Source organism: Plectropomus leopardus, chromosome 9 (assembly GCF_008729295.1).
Source record: "Plectropomus leopardus isolate mb chromosome 9, YSFRI_Pleo_2.0, whole genome shotgun sequence".
NCBI classification, from domain to species: Eukaryota; Metazoa; Chordata; class Actinopteri; order Perciformes; family Serranidae; genus Plectropomus; species Plectropomus leopardus.
Window position 1 is genome coordinate 17,815,832 of NC_056471.1, and position 21,838 is coordinate 17,837,669.

The following is a 21,838-nucleotide window of genomic DNA, read 5'->3' on the forward strand; positions in this document are numbered from 1 at the left end:
TATAAATTATGATTTTATTTGGGGAAGCTGGCAATATCTAGGTTGAGCAACACCATAACAATACTTTTATTAAAGTAAATAAAGAAAAGTAGGATTGTAAGACCATCTATTCCATAATGTCCATGTGGATCAATGAATACAACCCATACAAACTAAAACAAACTTTGGAATAATTTAAACCGTAAACTATGTTGAGTTTTGCTCTTTCTTGTTTCAAGACTCATCAGATGAAATAACATTACTTTGAATGCCAGTAGTTGTGACCAGTGGAATATTTTCAGATATCTCAAATAACAAGACAAAAATAATCCAGGATAAATCAACTGTGTTTTGTCAGGAAAACAGTCCAAGATTCAAACTCCACAAACAAGAATGATTCAGTTTCAAATTCCGCAAAAACTTGTAAGCCTTAATATCCTGGCTCGACCTTTGAATCCACCCACTTTTGAAGATGGTGTGTTGTGAGACGACAGATTTCTTTAACAGCTCGATATTTTGTTATGCAGCTCTACCCAAGGCCATACTTTTAGTGTTTTATCAATAATACTGAGGCCAATACATCAGTCGAGGGGTAGGTCTGCTTTCAAGCATTATTGCATTTAAATGGCCTTAATTTGTCAGGTACTCACTGAGTTTGCCAAACAACAAACAGTTTCTCTATGAGTGGTTTCTTAATTTGGATTTCCTGAAAGAATTTACCAAAGTCGTGATGTTTTACATCTGGGCTCTCACTTTAAGACTGAAGTGTCTTGATGAATTACACCAAACAGTTTTACAGTTGTGTTTTCATACTTAAAGGAGATTGGGAATACTGATGTGATTCATATAATTGTTATTTGAATTTAAAAAAACAAATAAAAAAAAAAAAAAACAGAACCTTGAAATGTAGGAAAACGCCATTAATCTGTCGCAGCATTAATGACAACATCCAGTGTTTGAGTGTCCACAGACAGGCGCTGACTGTATGCTGACTTACAGATGATTAGTCTTCATGTGGGTTTTGAGACGTCCTTTAGTGAAGAAGGCTTTTCCACAAACCTTGCATAACTTGGGCTTGTCTCTGTTACAGTGAGCCATATGCCTCTTGCACCTTATTGGTGAGGAGAATTTCTCCTGACACTTTGCACACTGGGTCAAACCCGTCTTCAGACACCTTTTCTTGTGCATGCTTAGCTGTCCTCGAAAACGAAACTTTGCAGGACACATGTCACACTTGATGGGCTTCTCTCCCGTGTGGATGCGATAGTGTTCTATCAGCCCGTACTTAGAGCTCGTGACCTTCTTACACAGCAAGCACATGAAACCGTCAGCGCAGGCCGTGCCCATCGTCTCCCATGCTGAACTCGGCTTTGTGTCGGGACTGCCATCTCCCTGAGCATTGTTATGGTTGACCGCTCGAGTCCTGTCTTTCTTCTTCTCTTGATCATCTTCTGTCTCCTCCGAAGGCTTGGTCCGGGCAACGGTTTTAGTAGTCTCACTGGGCTGAGTTTGGTCTTTGTGCACTCTCAATATGTGTTTTTTACGTGCCTGATTAACGCGGAATCTCTTAGGACACATGCTGCACGGGAACGGCCTCTCACCAGTGTGAACACGAAAGTGCTGTGTAAGCGCCCAACGTTTAACAAACGACTTGTTACAGCGTACACAAACGTGCTTTTTGGTGGGCCCAGCTTTCTGGATAGACGATTCACTGTGGTTGCTTGAGGAAGGTTCGCTTTCCTTTGCGCTTTCCTTTGCGCTTTCCTTTACGCTTTCCTTTACGCTTTCCTTTACACTTTCCTTTACGACCACCTGTTTTTTGCTGGGTGCAGTGGGCTTTTCTTCAGAGGACTCAGGTTTTGGGGGATTACTTGATTCAGCTTCTTTTTCCAACAACAGCTTGAGTTTTTTGCAATGCGACTTATGTAACTTAAGAGCACTTGGAAAAGGGAAGTCTCTTTTGCAACCACGGCACCTTTTGTGTGATCGCACATGCACACTTAGGCCAAACTCTGTATTAAATACCTTATTACAAAACTTGCAAGAGTACTTTTTCTCATCATCATCTGTCACTGTCTCCTTTTCAGTAGACTCTGCTGCTTCAAGTTTTTGTTCATCTCTTTTGAGCTTTGTTGTATTTTCTTGCTCTTTTCCTGTTGACTTTTTCCCTTTTCTTCTAAGGCCGGTAGCACCTGTTAGGTCAGCATATCCCTGCTTGATGTCTTGGAGCAATTTTTTCATGTCGTTTCTCATTCTCATACGGTGAGTTCCTTGACTGTCCACCGGTAAGGTTTTGTCCTTAGTCTGTTTGTGCTTCTTTTTTAATGAGGAACCTGTGAAAGAGAAAGATTGCAAAACAATTAAAAACTGACCCATTAAAAAAAGCACAGGTGATATGAATATACCAAACCAGTCTATTATTTGAAGCAGTTTTGTTTTAGCTTCTTGTAGCAAAAACCCATCATAAACTTTTTGGAGATTTTACAATGCAACATCTGAAAAACTGACTCATAACAGACATAATGAAAGACTGATTTAAGACATTTTAATTGTCAATTAATTAATTTCACACTTATTTTTATTTATTTATTTTAATGCCTTTTAAGACTTTTTAAGGATCTACAGGAACCCTGGATTTGACATGAACACATTTCCATGGAGGAGATAGTTCATACAAAAACACTTCACAGTGTTCTGTGGATTTTTGAGAGTAACAGGGACACTTTCTGGAAAACAGATGCTGCTTCTTAAGATTTTAAAACATTTTTTTTTACTGCTCTGAGCACCACAAAATAAATTCTGCTCCACTGAGAGTAGAGGCAGTAATCCCAGAGACAGACATCCTACAACCAAAACTATCTGCGTGGATCAACAACCACTAAAGGTTCGTTTGAACGCCCTGTGTAACTTTGGTGAACCAGCCCCTTATATTATGGGTGGCAGTTCATGCTGCTGTAGACTTTACCTGACAAGTTGCCAAAAACAGTGTTCTTTATTACACAGGGAGCCTTGAAAACTTGAAAATGGTCAAATAGCTATCTGTGAATCCAAAAATGTGTAAATGAGTAAATGTAAACCTGGACATAGACGGCAAACACAATCCCTATTCTGACACCAATTAATATAATTTACAGCACAAAATAAGGGACGAATGAAACTCACCTCTACTGGATTTCCCAAGATCCTTTGCTTGCTGGTTGGACTCACAGTTAACCACCTAAAATACAGGTGTTATTGGTTATATCTCCAAAGAAAACCGTTACTTGTAAAGCTTTGTCTGCATATGCAGCAATTAATGACTTTAATGAAAACTTTAATGAAAAAAAATTGCACTTTTAAGTCACAAGGTTAAGTACTTTCTGTTTATTCTCTAAGATTTTAAATCATTTTGTGAACTTATAAAAGAAGCAGGTATAAGTATAACAGTAGGGCTAAGGGTAAGTAAAACTAACAAAAAAACACCTCTATCAAGCATTGGCATATTTAATTTTTCACTAAAAAGGATGTTCACTTAAAAAAAAAAGATGTGCATCCTATTAATGATGCAATAAAAATAACAGATTCTTATTAAACTAAAGCAATTCCAGTATGTTTTGATGATATTAGTTTTAAGCATATCCTGATGATTATCAGGATGTCGTGAACCGTAATTTAAATGAAATTCTTATATAGTCACATGCCTGGTGAATATATTGGATAAAACGTTAAAGGGCTTCAAGCAGTAAACACAGGGCAAATCAGCTCTTCAGCCTTTTTTTGTAAACTTTTTTACCAGAGAATCTGCTCATCAGCCATAAACCTCCACATGCTTCAGAAAAATATGTTTTCTTTCATTGAAAAAAAAATTCCCCGAAAGAAACATGTTGTTCAGGGCTTGTTGACTGGCTGTGTTGGTCGGTAAGATTCAGAAACACATATCACAGCCAACTAATCTCAGTGACGTGTTGGGTTGCATCTGCTTGCAGGATGTTCCCAAGAAGATCTACACACTTCTTTGTGAAAATATTGGCGTTGGAGTTTAGAAAAAAAAGAAAATCTCCCTAGTTTTTGTCAAAATCTGACACAAGCATTTCTGATCAACGTCATACCACAGGCTGCACTGATGCCTCCATTGTGCTATTTAATATGTAACAATCAAGGATGTGCTGTATTTGATCCATCCATATTAAATGATGCATGTGCCTTCAATAGTGGGTTACAAAATGTGCAAACATCGATGTTATTAATTATCCTGTCTTATGTACACCACTGTTTACCCCTCACTCTAAACTTCATGTATTCTGTGTGTTATTACTACTACTGTGCCTTAACACCTTAACACGGCACAGCGACACAGCGACAGTGTGTGCTGATTTTTTTTTTAGCCTGCCTCTTCAATTTAAATATATTATCAGGTTGTCTAACATTTTTTTAATTGTAATATCACCACAACACACATTTGTTCTTCAGTTACACACCTCCTGCTTGACTGGAATGGGCCACAGAGGAATGGACAGCTGGCGCAGTCTTACGCTGGGACACGCGCTGTTTTGAGGCTTGGTCACGGTCTCACAGCCCAGGGGAGCACACCAGTCATCAGGTACTGCAAAAACCCAGACACAAAGACACAAACATAGTCACAAATAGGGCAGCAGTAGCTCAGTATGTAGAGACTTGACTTAAAAACCTGACCAAACATAGAGTGTGGACTGGTAGCTTTCTGTGTTTAATTTCAAAATAATAATAATAAAAATAATAGAGTAGAGTTTTCCACATAAAGTGGAAATACTTAATTTCCCCATGAGGGACTAATAAAGGAATGCTCTCTTTCTTTCAGTTAGCCTTGTATTCGTGATGCATTTGACTGAATGTTGTATGTAAAAATAAGTTTCCATGCACACACCTAAAAAGCCTTCTTTTCACTACCCGCATATGAGCTGGTGACAGAGCTGGTGACTGTACTTTAAGCGATATTAAGTGTTTTTCTCTATATATTGGTAGCTTTTAATTTTACTCATAGCATGTCTATCGCAACAGAAAGCAACATATTGTGTGAGGTGAGATTATTCATCTCATTTGAGCACAATACCTTCAAAATCAATCTCAGGAACATCTGAAGGTTGTCCAGGGGCATCCAAAGGCTCTTTTTGCGTTTCATTCATCAGAATTTCAATCATCTCTGCTTCTTGGTCTCCACGCTGCTCGCTTTCGGTCAGCTTGAGCTCAGCTCTCTGTAACTTTATTTTAAGTTGAGCAATTTCATGTCCTTTCTGTGCCATCTCCAGTTTATGGTCATGTAGGCTGTTTTCAAAGATCATCATTATTTCAAATACAGCTCTCCTCAGGATTGAGTCCATGCTTGTGGTCAGCTGGGCCCTGAACCCTCTCATCAGATAGTCAGACATCTTTGAAGATGGCTGGCGGCAGCTTAAAGATGTGCTGGATCTTAAAGTCCTGTATGATGCTGTACTGGTCCTCTTGCTTCCCACAATGACTTAGCCCCTAAACAGAGAGATAACAAATCAGGTTAGCCATTCTTTAATTTACGTTTGCTGACACATGACTCTTCCTTATCCTTCTGATGTCCTCTTCTTACTATCTCTCCACGTTTTAAATTCATTATTTGATCGTCTTTCTCCTTTTCATCTGTTTCAATGCTCTTATCTTTGTTTATCCCCACTGATATGATGCCTTATTCTTTAATACTTAAACTTCCTTTCGAGATCTCCCTGCTTTATCACTTTTATTTGCTTTGTTCTTGTTAACTTTCTGTATACGCATTTTGCTCTTTCCATTTCGTTTAATTTTTATAGACCTTTCTCTTTTTGGCATGTTTGTTAATGTTTATTTTATTATTCTTCTGGCCTTTGCATTGTCTGTTAAAGCACTTTGTAAACAACTGTTATTTAAAGGTGCTTCACATGTCAGATTGTTATTATTATTATTACAAATAAGGAGAAACCATCAGACAAACAGACAGAGAACAATTAACCATCCACAACACACAACGTTACTGTAAGACTGTTTGTGTATAAAATAAAAATCAAATCTTAGCTTTAGAAATGTTAAGGAACTATCGCCTAAAGTACAGCTAGCAAAACCAGAAACATGCGGAAATGCTGGCTCACTTACTGAGAATGAAACCCAGATGACTGGTTATCATTTATTTGTGTCTTTATCTTTGTGAACCGCAGTACAGGTAGCATTAGCTGTTTTGACTAACGTTTCCGATTTATACATCGCTTTCGACGAAAGAATTCGGTTTAACTGCGCACAAATGACGTTATTTTAGACATTACTTGGCAATGTTATGAAAAAAACTGCAAAAGGGCGATACAAACTAAACATTTATATGAAGTAGCTTCACATGGCGGGTAACTGGCCGCCATACTATGCTAAATACTCACCGCTCGACACAAGGACAACTCCAGTATTTTGTCTACAATGATTAACTTCGTCTGGACCACAATAACTTCACTGCATAAACAGGAAACTTATCCACACTTGATATCTGAATGCGAGTTATTTCTGGTCAGTTAGTTAGCGTGTAGCGGCCACACAGTAGAAGGGCCACTCCATCTTTACTAAACATCCTCAAGAGGGAGATGTAGCAGAGGTGGAATCAAGAGGTTTTCCTATGACGGCGGAGGCACGACCCGCCCTATTCTGCCATACTCTGCCTCTGATTGGCTTGCCGTGATGTGACGCTCCAATAAGAACCAATCACATTCTTCACAGCTTGCACTAACCAATCCAACCGCCGAAGGCAATTAGTACTACCAATCAGAGGGAGAGTAGGGCGGGTCATGCCTTTGCTAGCCTATGAGAGAATATATGCATCAGAGCCCTTTAAGAGATTTCTTCTTCTTCTACTTGTTCTTATTATTATATATATATATATATGTATATATATGTGTGTGTGTGTGTGTGTGTGTGTGTGTGTGTATATATATATATATATATATATATATATATATATATATATATATATGTGTGTGTGTGTGTGTGTGTGTGTATGTATGTATGTATGTATGTATGTATGTATATGTGTATATATGTGTGTATATATATGTGTGTGTATATGTATATGTGTGTGTGTGTGTGTGTATATATATATATATATATATATATATATATATATATATATATATATAAAATCTATTAAAAATTATTATTATTATTAAGATGTTTATTCTCGTGCACTAATATGCATGAGCGAGGGAAGGGTTACGTCAGCAGGACGTCACTAACGCTGTTACCGTTAGTTACACCGCGAAAAAGTGTTGTGTGGATCAATATTTAAAAACAATAAACATGTAAAAATAACATTGGCTTTTCGTATTGAAATACATTTTCAACTCTGTAGCAACCAATACAGTTCTGTATGAAACTGTCAATGTAGGCCTCTATTGGCAATATTTTTGCATAATGTCACAAAATCTGATATACAGTAATACACACTGCACCCAATGATGCTGCTGTTATTTTGAAAGCAATGCTAATTCATTGAGTTTTATAACAGACCTCAAGTTAATTTTATATTGCCCTCCAAAAATCTAGGCCACTGTACATCACAGCTGTTATATTGGTTGTTTTTGTGACTGCTTATAACCTACTGTACTTAAAGACATGCAACAGCTGTTTAAACAACCTGTACAATACAAGATAACAAGATATGAGATAACTATCCCAAAAGAAAGAAGGGTGAAACCTCTTTTTTATATGCATAGACTACTTAGTGTAGTTATAACTGTATTTGCACAGTTCACTGAGGCTTAGATAACAGTAATGGGAATAAATTTGAGTATTAAAATTGACATCTCCCACTATGTCAACAAACACCAGAAAAACAATAGTTTCACAATGTTAGCACACACTTGACTCATTGTGGCTGAGCAAAGGTCAATAGGCCTTCAGCTAAGACCTGATATTGTGCTTGTCTACAGAAAAAGGTCTATAATTTATTACTAGGTGTTTGCCAAGGTTAAATATTTTCTTAAAAACTGAGAATATATAATGAAGTGTGTGTTTTGACAGGCAATAAAATTAAGCAAAACAGGTTCATTTATGCTTTGCAGATTTTGCTTTATTGCATTTTAATAGAAAAGGGATCCGTGAAAAAGCTAAAAGGTCCAGCTAAGTGCTTTCAGTCATGCACAATAATTGGTATTTAATTACCAGGTGTCCTAACTATGCTTGAAAATAATTAATAATTTATAGCAATGGATAATACTGTACTGCTGCTGTATACTATAATGTATTATACTGGATAATACTGGAATGTTCTTCTTTTTATGGAGGTTGATCTCCATTTCAGCCAAAGGTGCTGTTGTTCCAGCCCACACAGTTGCCAGTGGCCAAGTGGAAAAAGTCAGCCCGCACTTGGATGTTCAACAGGCTGACGTAGTACATACCAGACACTACAAAGAGTCGTTCAAAAAGATTTTATGGTTCAATTTTGCCCTTTGCAAATTGAGGGGTTTGCTGGAATTTCCTGTTTATTAGGTTTTTTAAAAATGCATATCTTATGGTTTGTCTTGACACAAACAATGTATTGTGTTACCATGTGGCATATCTGGGCTGCTGAACATTCAGTAGAGGAAGACGCTTGTGATAGATCATCCAACAAATGTTTGCAACCCCACTGAAAATATACTTTTGTTGACTTTCATTTGTAATAAATGTTTTAATATTGAAAAATAATAATTGTTTTTAACAGAGTAAACTGTTTTTTTTTTTTTTTAATGGCCTCAGACCCAACAGTTGCTGTGGTAGGGGACTGGACAGAAACAATGCTGGTTCATGTAAGGTCGGGCCTGATATTTTGGTCTCTTCCCACAGATGAAAGACAAAACGGCCTTCCTTGTTTTTCTTATAGTGACCAAACTGAAACTGAACGAACACATCTTTTTGAACCACTCTTTTTGGGACAAATATGTTTAAGGCCAGCTAGTTGAAAGAGTGCTTATGAATCCCTGACTTTTCACACTCACATTTATAATAGGGTACTGCAGCTGCAACTGCTACACTGAATCAGACCAAATAAACTGTTCTCTCTCAAAGGACATCTGCTGCTTACCCAGGAAGAACAACAAATTGATGGAGTCAAATCGCATTACTCTAACATCTGTTGGGTTTACATAGCCTTCCTAGATGCAAGTTGGATGCTGACTCAATGTGGTGGAATTTGCATTTATTGTTGTAATTCCAACATCCTGGAGGGGCTGCACAATAAACAGTACTACATCACTGTCTAAGGCATTTTCTGCAAAAATATAGCTAAGCTAACATTAGCTAGTTCGCTTGTTGACTTTAATACATAATAAACAAGTTAATTTAGCAGTTAGGCGTCAATAGCTTTAATACTTTGCCTATGAATGAAGCAAGCTGTGGATGGTTCTCTAAACTTCTCCCAATACTGATGGAAGCAGAGCGGGAGTTGTGGGGCCTGTTCAATCTAAAAACAGTATGCACAGTTTTTCTATGGTCTCGAGGTTGAACACCAGGTTTAATCAAAATGGTGCGAAATGTTGCGCACAGGCTTCTAAGATACGTTTTCTCTCATTTGGTGGGTGTATCAGAGGTGTTACCTAAACCAGCAACATGTATTTGACTGCAATGAGGAGTCATTTGTCCAGCACAAGTAGAAAACGTCCCACTTTGAGAGAACAGTTAATTCTGTCTGGTTCAGTGAACGTAAATGTCAAGCTGTCAGGACTCAAGTCTGATACAATAAATTCCTGTTTACTAACAATAGCAGGCAATGTAAACTTTACCCCATGATAAAAGACAGTGGGCAAGAGGAAAAAGTCAGGGACTCATGAGCACTTGGAGGTTTAACAGACTGACCTGGAACACTTGGAACACTAAAAAGAGTCATTCAAAAAGTTTGCTATTTCAATTTTGCCCTTTGCTTATTAAGTTGGGTTTGCTGTAATTTTTTTTTAATGCAGATCTTATAGTCTGTGTTGTGACACAAATGATATATGGGGTGTGTTGCCATCCACCACCATCATTAGTGAGAAATGTCATACAGTTATTATTCGTTGCATATCTGGGCTGCTGAACATTCAGTAGAGGAAAGTGCATGTCAGAGATCCTCTCACAAATGTCTGTTATTGCACTGAAAAATGACTTTTGTCGACTTTAGCTTGTAATAAATGTGTTTTAATGTAAAAAGTGATCAATATAATTTTTTAAAAATTTATTTAAAGTGGAATCTCTATTTTTTAAATAGGGCCTAAAACTGCTGCTGTGGTTGGGGCTCGGGATTGAATTGGACAGACACAATGTGGATTCATGCAAGGTTGGGCCTGATATTTTGGGCCCTGCCCACAGACAAAAGGGAAGACCTCCTCCCTTGTAGAGCGAGCAACATGGCATGCAGATGCAGTTTTTCTTTGTAGTGATGGGCGAAATTGAACGAATAAATCTTTCTGAACTATTCTTTTTATTGTCTGGCATGTCTTAGGTTTGCCAGCTAAATGTCCAAGTGCTTTTGAATTCCCAACTTTGATCACTGGCTTTTTGCTTACGGTACTACTCATGTTGCCTGCAGTGGGGGGAGAATAGGAAAGGACAGCCTGGAATTTACATTCTCTGAACCAGACTGAACGAATCATTCTCTTGCAGTTGAATGTCTTCTAGTTTCCTAGGAAGAACAAATTGATGCTTTCCGCTGGCAATGCAAGTCAAAAAAGACGATCACTGACTGGAGTAATGCTGGACTGAAAGGCCTGGAGGCTTTGGCTTACACATTTCTAGCAACTTTATGCTACAAATTTAACAGCAGATCGCAAACTGTGTATAAATGCATACTGCCACCAACTATGCTGAAGTGTGTAACTTCAGGTTCTATGAAGTAAATACAGTACCAAAAAATCCATTCCTGTATCTTTAGGAAAATAAAGACAAATATATACCTTAAGCCTATTTTAGATAGTCCACATGGTTCAGAAGCTCACAGAGGCCTAGGTGGTCCTTTTTTTACGACACATTAGAGGAAAGCACAGGTCTAAGTTATAAAATAAATGATAGCTGAAATCCATTTAGCTGCTTCAGTTTTGGGATCCCTGGTATTGTGATTGTCTGCATTGAAATTATATCTATTATTTTTCACTTGGTGTTTCCTGGGGTTGCATCTCATAAATGGTTTAAAACAAAGCTAGTAAAATGTAATGCATATTTTTTAGGGTAGACAATTAAGTAAAAGAGAGCTTCATTTATGATCTGCAGGTTTTGCTTTATTGGATTTTAATGGAAAGGGATCAGTGCAAGCTACAGGGTCCAGCTAAGTGCTTTTAAGATAGACGTACAGTATATTAGCCATTGAACCACCTGGTGTCTTCGCATCTTAATTTTTACAGTTTTAACTACACTTGTCCATAAAGGAAAACACTGGAATGATCTTCTATCTCAGCCAAAGGTGGTGTTGTTCCAGCCCACATTTGCTGCTTCCATGTCTACAAAGTTAATGTAGATCCTGAAATAGACACAAGGAGAAATAGGTTAATGAGATTGGAGCACTGTAGCTGAGATACAGAGGTATTTCAGTCTGTGTGTCTCTGTTACCATGTTATCGTCACTTATCAAATTATGTCTGGTTGCTCTGTGTGTGTATTTGTTACCTGTCAGGAGAGATGCCAAGGTGTTTGTTGAGCAGTCCACACAGGAGTTTGGAGTACTGCTTGTTGTGAGCACCGCTGATCTTGCCAATACTGTGCAGGGAGCAGAGAGCGCAGGGGTCCCCCTTTCCTCCAAACATCATCATTTGGTCAGAGTTGATATGCACAGCAATGTACTGGTATGTACAAAAACAGAGACACAAAATGTGACTATGAACTTTCAGCATCATGAAAGGCAGACTATTAAATATTGGACAGTTTGAAGGTTGTAGTGATCCCCCCACTGCAAACAAACCCTGAAGACATTTCAGACAAGTCACCAACATACCTTTGAAATTGTTGAATTACTTAAACACTTGGGTCTACAACACGTGGTCCGTGACCCCAAGGGAATTCTGAGAGTTAATGCAGGGGGGTCACCAAATAGTTGTTTGATAAAATTTTGGAATATTTTTTTCGCTTTTCAAAAATTAAAATGTCTAAAAACACACACTTCTGAATCCAACATATTTTGTCTTTTGCATCAACTTATCCTTGTGAAATTTAAGTGTCTCCCTAAACTGTCTTAAATAGGGTTAAGACTGCTGATATGGCCCTCTGCCTGACAACCTAAATATTATTCTAGTCGAGGAAAACTAGCTGCCTTTAGCATTTATCTTAACATTTTCTTGCCTAAAGAGATCAAAATTAAAATTTATTTAGCTTAAAAATATTAAACTCAGTCTTCAAAACCCACCATTTTATAAAACTGCTTGTTAAAGTCCCCAAATTCCCAGAAACACTGCCCTCAGTAGGAGCTACGCCTGACTGCAATGGAAATCCACATTTTAAATATTTAAAGGTGTGCAAGCTAGTTCAGTTATTATTGAGTATCTGGTGGAGCTTTGACCCATCAGTGTGAAGACGTGACAAATAACTTGTGTTATTGTATATTGTAGATATTTTATACATTGGTTGCACATATTTACACCTTACTGTGAGCTAGTTTTTATATTTGCAACTTACTGTTAGATAGGTCTATGTTCTCTGTCCAGTGTTAGCTAGTCTTTATATTTATTACTTTGAAACCTTACTGAGTCATTTCTTAAATTGTGCCTTACTTGAATCTAATTTATATTTAGTTTTAATTGTTATATATATTGTATTCTATAGTTACTATACATTGCCTTTCTACTTTGTTGTGGAAGTCCTTATTTATGCACTCCTCTAACTTTGTAGTGCAACTGCTGCTGAATAAAAAAAGTTATATCTTATCTTAAATCTGTTTAGCAAATACTTTAGATTTTAAACTTTTTAGAAAGATGTTGCTCCGATTCCTGTATAAAAAAGTATTCAGCATGCATGACATAAGATTGAACATTTACCTGTGGGTTTCATAAACTGACACCAGGGATCAATCATCTACCCAGTCTGCAAATATCAATCATAACTATGTTTGCATAGTTGCACAATGAGCTCGCCTTATTCATTCAATAGAGAGGCAAGTGATCTGCAGATGACTTTTAACTGGAGTTAACCGTTTAAAACCTAAGCAAATTCGCTTGATTTCTTTCAAAAATATATGGCAATGAGCCAAATTATTAGAAATGACCCAAAAAAAATAGCTAGAAATTATTAAAAAGTTATATAAAAAAAACTTAAAAAGTACAAAAGAAACAATCAAATTACCTTTAAAAGTGCTATGAATCAATAAAACGATTAAAGATTAATAATAAAAGTTAGTTTTGAGGACATTTTCCCGATTTTTTTCTAGAATATTCCACAATCTTCCCACAGCTACTTTTCAAGTCATGTTCATGTCACCTTTTACCTTTTATTCCCCCAGTTTGCTGGACATTTCATTAGAAATTAAAACAATTTTCACAGATTCATGAGGTTTCAATCCTTATGAAAGGCATCTAAACGCAGCACAACAAAACGGATTTCGGTCTCGGATCTAAAGGGTTAAACTGAAGTGTCAGTTCTTCAATAGGTAAATCAAATCTATCCGTCTCATTCAGATAGGAAACAATTAAGGCAGGAAAGCCGTTTCATTGTGAACACCAGGAGGGTCTGCTGGAGTTAGCACGCCCCCGGCCTACCTGTGCAGGTTTGCCCATCGCTTTGGCCAGCTCCTCGGTGGCCTCGGACAACAGAGCCGCCGGGACATCGCTTTTGTCCACGTTGGTGTTGACCACAAACATAGGCATGATTACTCCTTTTTTGACTTGTCTCTCTCCTCCTCTCGAGAGCACTCCGCAGATGCTCTACCTGTTCATGCACTAGGAAGAAATGACTTCCTCTATCTTTCTGTTGAGGTGCTATTATGAGAAAAATGAGCACAGCGACTCCATCCGTCCTGGAAGACACCTCTGTTGACATACGCTAAACAAAAGCCAAGTGTATTTTGGTCTATACACACTTAGTGGTCGACAAAAAAATTTACAAATGAAAATAATGACTCCAGTAGGCTAGGTACAAACCAGACAGATTAATATGAAATAAAATGAAATAAAATAAAACAGACACAAGTAGGAGCATACACAAGGGTTGACCTAACAAGTAGGGATGCATGGTAATTAAATTTTCCAATATCCGATATGCCGATATATAAAAACTCATTTGGCCAATAACCGATATCGATATATTCACTTTTCCCCCCACACATAATTTTAGTGGTCTCTTCTGTAGTGGAATGAACATCATATGATGCAAAATCTTACTGTAATATATATATATATATATATATATATATATATATATATATATATAATATAACACACACACACACACACACACACACACACACACACACACACACACAAATATATATATATACACACCCATATATATGTTTATGTATTTCTGTATATGTATATATATACATAGAGAGAGAGAGAGAGAGAGAGAGAGAGAAATAGCAAAAATCAGCATGTTGGCCGATTCCAGTATTTCATTTTAACATATTAGCTATTTTTAATATCAGCTGATACCGATGAGGCGCTGATATGTTCCTACACCCCTACTAATTAGTTATATAATAAAGAGTTTTGGTTAATTTCTCTCTCTCTCTCTCTGAATTTGCAATATATATATATACTGTATATATAACTTTGCTAAAACATCAAATCTATGGTGGCCTAAGACTTTTGCACAGTACTGTATCTACAGTATGCATAATTTAAAAAAGCGACTAATTTTGTGTTGCAGCGCATATTAGTAAGGAAGAGTAAATACAGTTTTCCATGTCTCACCATCATCGTCTTGTCTGCCCATGTTTAGCAGGTGTAGGAATAAATGAATTTCCAAGAATTGTTAAATGCGGGTGCGGCTGTTCTTATGTGTAGGGTAATTACGGTACCGGGCATGCGCGGTGGTGTCCAGCATCATTAAGCAGTGCCGAAGGAGGAGGCGAGGGAGAAAGCAGTGGCAGCAGGAGAGAGAGGGCAGAAGTTGGATGGTGCCTTCCTTTGTCACCGTGTCTCTGTGCTTATGAACATCGAGCGAGCCTATCTGCGATCCGTGAAATCACACCGTCTGTCGCCGTTTCACGTCCAAGTTACTCCTCCGGATTTCGCCTAAGAAACGGTGCGTATACAACGCTAAATTAGCCAGGCTGCTAGCACGAGCACTTTCCAGAAGGAGCCGTAGCTGCTCCTCTTCTCCTTAACATTATTTTGTGGTCATTACAAGTTTACTAACAAGCTGACCTGACACTGGTTGTGTTATTGGTGTTAAATTAACTCAATAAAGCTGCAATATAGCTGTTAAATAATATAGGTGGAACGGCTATTATGTTTTGGATTAACTGTCACTTTTGACGTGATAAAGGTTGTGTAGCTGCTAGCTAACCGATAAAGTTGACGTTTGTAACTGACACCGACGATATAGATAATGTGTAAATAATGTAGCTATAGCTACGTGTCAGACTAGACACTGGTCAACTTTTGTGACCACAGTGGGAACGAGGGTTGAAGCGATATACCAGGTTAAAGGTGTACCTGGATATGTAAGTTGATGGTTGTCATACAGTGTACATTTGCTTAGCTATGATGTTGATAAGAATATCACCTTTATTTTAGTGATTTTCAAAAGGGAGACTCATTACACAATTTAAAAAAAAAAATGGTTTCAAGTTTCAGTTGTATTGATTAAACCATTATTAAACCAAAATTAACCCTTCTGTTTACATTCCTTTGACAGTCATTGTGACTGATAATAATAATAATGACTCTGTAATACCGTGAGACCGCGATATTTCCTGAGACGGTAATCATACCGGGAAAATCTCATACCGTTGAGACCCTAGTGAGTACTAATGACATGCAGGCTTTATAACACAAACTGTTATTGACTCATTATCAGATCTGAACCTGTCGCCACGATGATGGAGGAATCGGTGTCTACGTTTGAGACGCATCTGACGGCTGTCATGGACAGCCTGATCCGCGCCTCGGTGTGTGAGATCACCAAACTCTTCCAGGACATGGTGAACGACTACCTGGTGGAGCTGTCCCTCAACAGGAAGGAGAACGATGCTCTCAAGCAGCGGCTTAGGCTCACTGAGAACAAGCTAAGAACCGAACGCAAGTACGGAATGGGCTGGGCTGCCAACCGCCGCAATGCTGGCCTGGCAGCGGCGGCGGAGGAGGGAGCCGGAGGGCGACAGAAACGAAAAGTTGAGGTGGCCCGTAAGTATTGCTTGAGGAAGGCTTTTCCTCCCAAACAACAGGCTTGCATCACCTTAAGTTTTTGTCACAGATTAAACATATATATTAAGCTTTTACGTCTAAATAACATTTTGCGACATAATCACATATTTCAGTATCTCTGTGTGTCTGAATGAGAGAAACAGAGTTCTTGCTATGCAGCTTATGTGAAGACGCACTTGTTTTGTTGGAAACCATCTGGCAAGAGCTGATCTCTCCCTCCCTCCTTCCTCTCTCCCTCCTCCCTTCCTCCTCCGCCTCCTCTTCATGTTCGCTCCCTCTGTCCTTCACCTCCCCCTCTCCTCTCTCTCTCTCCGCTGCATTCTGTCCCTCCCACTCCTCTGTGCTTTTGCACACTCTCTCCCTCCCTCCCTTCCTGCCTTGCTCCTCTCTCTCCCTCCCCCCACCTCCTTCACTTCTGTCTCTCTCCCACTCCTCCTCCTCCCCTTCCCGCTCCTCTCTCCCTCACGCCCTCGCCCCCTTCCTCTCTCCCTGCCCCCACCTCCTCCTGCTCTGCTCTCTCCTTCATCACGTTGCACACACACACTCCCCCTCCTTCCCTCCTCCACCTCCTCCACTCCACTCCTCTCCCGCTCCTCTCTGCCGCCACCATAATTACACACTCCCTCTCCACTTCCACTTCTCCTCTCTCTGCTCTGTCGCTCTCTCTCTCTTCTTTTCACCTTCTTATCCTCACCCCTCCTCGTTCTCCTTCAACATGTCCTCGCTCTCCTCTTCCTCCTCCTCTCCCCCTTGCCCCCCGCCACTTCTCCCTCTTCTCTGCCTCCCTTGCTCTACTCCTCCCTTTCACGTGTTTCTCTCTCCTTCCCACTCTCTTGTCTGTCCTTCTACGCCCCCTCTCTCCTCACTCGTCCATCATAACCCACACCTCCTCCCCCTGCTCCCTCTCCTCTCTCCCTTCCCCCAAACCTCCTCTCTACTCCTGTTCCTTTCTGTCTCTCCAACCCCTCCTCCTCCTCATCTCCCACTTCTCCACCCTCTTCTCTCCTTCATCTCTCTCTCCTGGATTTCCAATCATCTCCTCCCACTTATCTCTCTCCCCCTCATATTTCATTCTCTCTCCTTCCTGTCTCCCCATGCTCTCCCTCTCTCCTGCCCCCCTCCTCACTTTCTCCTCCCTCTCTCACCTCCCTCCCACCTTTACTTTGTCTTCCCCTCTACTCCACAGGAGGCAAGTCAAAGAAGCGCCCAGCAGCAGCCTATGGCAAAGGCTGGCCTGGAAGTGTGTGGGAGGAAGGTGGAGGTGGCAGCACTGGCGTTGGTGGTGGTGGAGGAGGAGGCGGAGGAGGAGGAGGAGGAGGGGGCGGAGGAGGAAGTGCAGGAGCTGTGGGGATGGTAGCAGGAGCAGGAGGAAGAGCAGGGAAGGAGGCCAGGGAGATGTACCTCATCCAGTTCCCCGGGGATGAAGAGGATGAGGGAGGGATGGTGGAGGACGAGGAAGGGGAGGGCAGCCTCAGCGGTGAGGGGGAGGAGACGGCCAACATCAAAGAGGAGGTGAGGGAGACAGGCTTTCTCAGAGGAGGAGGAGTAGGAGGAGAAAGTGGCACAGCATCTCTGCACTGCTCAGCAGCTTCATATAGAGTGAAAAAGAACACAGAGATAATACGGAGAGAGTTGTGCTCGTGTTTGTCGGCCATCAAATCACTGCAGAGATGTAGAGGATGAAGGGAACACTATTGATTTGATATTTAGCTTCAAGAGGAGCCCGTTGAGGAGGGCTCTCTACATCTCGAGAGCGGCAGGCTTTTAGGTAGAAATACAACTGGCAGAGGTGAAAAGCTATTTGCTATTCCACCAAACGACCAAGTGGCAGAGCACAGATCCGCTCCTCACTTGTCGTCTGCATTTGAATATTCAAATCATGCAGAATGTGTTATTAGCCTCCCCATGAAGTCATCACAAGGTGTTTTTGATTGCTGATAAAAATGGCTTTAAATAAATGTAACCAATCATAAACTTTTACAGCCCTTTTCACTGGAACTGCATCGCTAGGCAACAGCTTGGGTCCATGTTTACTTCCTGTCAGCTGATGTCATTCACACACGTACACTGCAGAGCATTTGATTTTTTTAACATGTTCAAAAGAAAATACAACAGTGAGTCAGAAAAGGACCCATCTAAGGCGACACGGTGTTTTTCTTTTTAGTGCTTATTGTCGTGGAGGATGTTTATCTTGAGCCCAATTATGATCTTAGGTTTCTTCCTTTCAAAAAGAGAGCAGGCGATTTAAAAAAAAAAAAAAAACACGATAAAAACACTGAATAAAGCAATTTCATGTTACAATCAGTGTTTCTCAGATACAGTCTGGCATCTCGGAGAAGGGTGGTTCTCCCACTCAATGCTAGTGTGTGCTAACCCCTTTGTGCTCACCTTTTTCTGATCCAGACATTCAGGAGGTTTTTACTGAGAATCGAGTTATCCGTAGAGGTCACTTTGTCTCCAAAAAAAAAAAAAAAAAACAGACCTGTAGATTTAAACTGGGAAAAACGGATAATAAATCAGTTTCACATTAGAAATCATGCACTCCAGACACTGTTGGGCATGCCGCTGCAGGCAGCTCATCCAACACATGCTAATGTGTGGTCATCTTTTTCTCCGATAACTTTCAGACGTTCAGGAGGTTTTTACTGGGAGCGGAATGATCCTTAGAGGTCGCCTCCTCTCCAAACAAAACAGAAGAACAGAACCTGTAATTTCAACTGCTAGAAACCCTGAATAAAGCAATTTTATTTTACATATAAGTCCAACTGTGGTGCTGCTCACTGCAGATGGGCTTCTTATGAAACCGTAAAAGGCTGTATCTGGAGCCAGCGTTTGGTTTGTCCATTCTGGGCTACTGTAGAAACACTGCGGTGTCCCACTGCAATCTCCATAAACGATAACCCTCTCCCTGTGCAGATATAAATAGCACGTTGTAAGGTGACGAAAACACAATTCTTATTTACAGGTGGTTATAACCTAAAGAAAATATACTTATTATATAATATTCTTTTGTTTTGCCAGTATGTTCCCCTGAATCCTACACACCGGACATTTAAATGAGGATATAACCATATCAGAAGTGAGCTTTTCTGTCTCTTTTATAGTAGTTTTTGTCAGACATATCATATATTTAGGACAGACACAGCCAGAACAAATTTCCAGGGAAACAAACCATGCCCTGTATGTCAAACGATCCTGGGTGCAGCACCTTTTCTGGAGGCAGCTGCATGCATACCCTCCTCATAAGTACGATTAAAAAAAACAATGCTGGCGCTCGTAAAAAAACAAAACAAAAGTGGGGACACGCCTTCAGAATTTTTACATTGTTAAGTTTGAAACGGTCGATTCTCAGGTGCGTTGTAACCATATGACTTGGCAGGGACAGAACGTATGGCCGGGATGAATGTCGCTTGTAACTTAAACCCTTTTGAGAAAAACATTTACAAATTTAGCAAAAGGTATATACTCTTCTGGAATTACTCACTCAAGTTACTATACTCTCTGTGCTTCTCAAGCAGTTTGCACAAACAGAGGGCTATCAGCCCGCCTCTCTGCGGCTAATCAAGGAGGCTTTGAAGATGGACCCGCCCAACCAGAACCTCCATATCGGCTCCAGAGCCCAAAGCGAAGGTAATGAGCCCAGCACACACTGACTGAAGGAGGGGAAGTTAGTGAAGTGTTCAGAGAGGAATAGTTTGAAAGAAAATGATTACTCATGCCAGCTCTTTCCTTCCTCCTCCTTTTGTCCACGCAGGAGACATGTCAGATCATCCCCCAACCCTTCATCCAGGAGAGAGAGAAGAGGACTGGGAGGTGGGTTCAGCAGAGCCATCGCAGGGGGGCATGACCATGGATGAGCTGAGGGGCCTGGAGTCTGCACTGAGGGCTGAGAGAGGCCGTGAAAAGGCTGCCATGGCGACCCCGCAGCCTATCAGTCCTGGCCCAGCTGTAGCGCGAGGCAGCGAGAGCAGCTTGGCCCCAAAGTACATCGGTCTGGATGGAATGGAGCAGGATGAAGAGCTGGAGCCTCCCACCCTGCAGAGGGAGGAGCAGATCGGACAAGCTAGGTTGAAGGACGCAGTGAGGGCAGCCTCGGAGCTGAGGTTTGGCTGGTCGAAGAAGTTGAGAGAGAGCGACTCGGCTGTGGCCATGACTGAGGAGGATGCGGTGGATCAGGGAGAGTCAGAGCACCTGCCTCACCTGTCCGCTCCAGGAAGTGTCGGGGAGAGCGGAGGGGAAGAGGAGGGTGGCGGGGACCTGCTCCATTTCTGCCCACAGTGTGGAGGAGGCTTCACCTCCGAGGCTGAGCTGGAGGAACACCCATGTCCACTCGGAGGTTCTCATTTACAGGGTGAAGGAGAGGAGGGTCTTTTCCCATGTGCGCACTGTGGCAACACGTTCAGCCATGCCTGGGCTCTTAAGAACCATGAGTGCGCCTGTGCCGCCGAGCGGCCACACTGCTGCGAGATCTGCGGGAAACGCTTCACGCACTCGCGCTCACTGGAACGACATCATCTGGTGCATACAGGCGAGAGGCCGCACCGGTGCCCTCAGTGTGGACGCAGCTTCAGTCGTCTCGGCAATTTGGAGCGGCACCAGCGGATTCACACAGGTGAACGTCCGTACGGGTGCGACGCCTGCGGAAAGCGTTTCAGTCGCGTGGAGTACTTAAAGAGACACCAACTCATACACAACAGTGAAAAGGTGACACTGCAGTGCTCCAACTGTGGCAGCAGCTTCAGCGATGTGGAGCAGCTGAAAAACCACCAGTGTTTTTAGAGCCTCTCCTTTAACTCTCTGACAAAACTGGAAATAAAAAGCAGGTTTTTATTGAATGTGGTAGAATCAGGTGATGAATGTGACCGGTGGATGCTAATATTGTTCTCAGTGATTTGGGAAATGCCTTTCTTACACATTCTGACAGGATCAACATGTTAAATTAACATCAAGATAAAGAAGCACATACATGTGTGGATGATTTTTGTTGATTAAAATGTCCAAAGTTGACAGGAAGTCAGTTGTACATGGTGTTTGGATCTCAGACGTTCTTCAGCCATATTCATTGGAGGTGTTCTCATTTTTATGTACAAAGCTTGTACTTATTTATGATGATCAAGAAATTGTACATTTTGTGTTTTTATTAATAAGTCAATCCTGTTGCAGCCGATGTTTTTTGCCGATACAATATAATTGACAGCTTGGTATTTTGTATGTTTGTGTTTTGGTCATAAAGAAATAAATATTACAATTCACCGCAAGGCTCTTCACCCATTTCATTGTTTTATTGGAAAATCACATTGTAACTGAATATGTTATTAGATGACATTGATGAAATAAGGTACATATTTATCAGAAATACTCATTTCCAGCCATCATGAACAATTTCATGAAAAATGTATTCAGTAATTTCAGAGTGAGGTAGTCTGTCTACAGGGACAGTTCATCCCAAAGTCAAAATATCTATTTTTCCTCTTACCTGCAGTGCTATTTTTCAGTCTGAATTGTATTGGTGTGAGGTGCCAAATGTTTGGGATATCGACCAAATCTCAACAGCGATGTCTCTTT

The 21,838-nt window shown here is 40.5% G+C and overlaps 3 protein-coding genes across 5 annotated transcripts; 1 reads left to right on the plus strand and 2 right to left on the minus strand.

Moving 5' to 3' along the window:
- LOC121948025 (zinc finger protein 540-like) lies at nucleotides 1–6,541 on the minus strand. 2 transcript variants are annotated; one of them, XM_042493262.1, is made up of 6 exons: nucleotides 6,366–6,541; nucleotides 5,048–5,460; nucleotides 4,437–4,561; nucleotides 3,142–3,196; nucleotides 1,780–2,312; nucleotides 1–1,743 (listed from the first exon to the last, which is right to left on the minus strand). In XM_042493262.1, exons 2-6 carry the CDS (start codon nucleotides 5,361–5,363, stop codon nucleotides 973–975), a joined length of 1,800 nt encoding a protein of 599 aa, XP_042349196.1. In that variant the 5' UTR covers nucleotides 5,364–5,460; nucleotides 6,366–6,541; the 3' UTR covers nucleotides 1–972. The 2 variants fall into 2 exon arrangements, with proteins under 2 accessions (XP_042349196.1, XP_042349195.1); XM_042493261.1 differs by having other exon boundaries at nucleotides 1–2,312.
- A 4,638-nt stretch (nucleotides 6,542–11,179) lies between these two features.
- On the minus strand, nucleotides 11,180–13,856 carry mif (macrophage migration inhibitory factor). The gene is made up of 3 exons (XM_042493277.1): nucleotides 13,664–13,856; nucleotides 11,586–11,758; nucleotides 11,180–11,440 (listed from the first exon to the last, which is right to left on the minus strand). The coding sequence occupies exons 1-3, from the start codon at nucleotides 13,769–13,771 to the stop codon at nucleotides 11,374–11,376; spliced, it is 348 nt and encodes a 115-aa protein (XP_042349211.1). The 5' UTR covers nucleotides 13,772–13,856; the 3' UTR covers nucleotides 11,180–11,373.
- A 1,115-nt stretch (nucleotides 13,857–14,971) lies between these two features.
- Nucleotides 14,972–21,531, plus strand: si:dkeyp-121d2.7 (zinc finger protein with KRAB and SCAN domains 4). Of its 2 annotated transcripts, none has more exons than XM_042493914.1 (5): nucleotides 14,972–15,149; nucleotides 15,927–16,252; nucleotides 17,460–17,785; nucleotides 19,789–19,903; nucleotides 20,028–21,531. In XM_042493914.1, the coding sequence occupies exons 2-5, from the start codon at nucleotides 15,946–15,948 to the stop codon at nucleotides 21,050–21,052; spliced, it is 1,773 nt and encodes a 590-aa protein (XP_042349848.1). In that variant the 5' UTR covers nucleotides 14,972–15,149; nucleotides 15,927–15,945; the 3' UTR covers nucleotides 21,053–21,531. The 2 variants fall into 2 exon arrangements, with proteins under 2 accessions (XP_042349848.1, XP_042349849.1); XM_042493915.1 differs by having other exon boundaries at nucleotides 19,792–19,903.
- The last annotated feature ends 307 nt before the right edge of the window (nucleotides 21,532–21,838 follow it).

What these genes read in the sequence shown, in the direction of transcription:
- si:dkeyp-121d2.7 (XM_042493914.1), top strand. Translation starts at nt 15,946, where the DNA reads ATGATGGAGGAATCGGTGTCTACGTTTGAGACGCATCTGACGGCTGTC. An exon ending in ACGAAAAGTTGAGGTGGCCC is followed by an intron (nt 16,253 to 17,459) that starts GTAAGTATTGCT and finishes TCTACTCCACAG; the next exon opens with GAGGCAAGTCAAAGAAGCGC. An exon ending in CGGCCAACATCAAAGAGGAG is followed by an intron (nt 17,786 to 19,788) that starts GTGAGGGAGACA and finishes GTGCTTCTCAAG; the next exon opens with CAGTTTGCACAAACAGAGGG.
- LOC121948025 (XM_042493261.1), bottom strand. Translation starts at nt 5,363, where the DNA reads ATGTCTGACTATCTGATGAGAGGGTTCAGGGCCCAGCTGACCACAAGC. An exon ending in TCCTGAGATTGATTTTGAAG is followed by an intron (nt 4,562 to 5,047) that starts GTATTGTGCTCA and finishes GGGTTTTTGCAG; the next exon opens with TACCTGATGACTGGTGTGCT. An exon ending in CCATTCCAGTCAAGCAGGAG is followed by an intron (nt 3,197 to 4,436) that starts GTGTGTAACTGA and finishes CCTGTATTTTAG; the next exon opens with GTGGTTAACTGTGAGTCCAA.
- mif (XM_042493277.1), bottom strand. Translation starts at nt 13,771, where the DNA reads ATGCCTATGTTTGTGGTCAACACCAACGTGGACAAAAGCGATGTCCCG. An exon ending in CGATGGGCAAACCTGCACAG is followed by an intron (nt 11,759 to 13,663) that starts GTAGGCCGGGGG and finishes TGTACATACCAG; the next exon opens with TACATTGCTGTGCATATCAA. An exon ending in CTTGGCATCTCTCCTGACAG is followed by an intron (nt 11,441 to 11,585) that starts GTAACAAATACA and finishes TGTCTATTTCAG; the next exon opens with GATCTACATTAACTTTGTAG.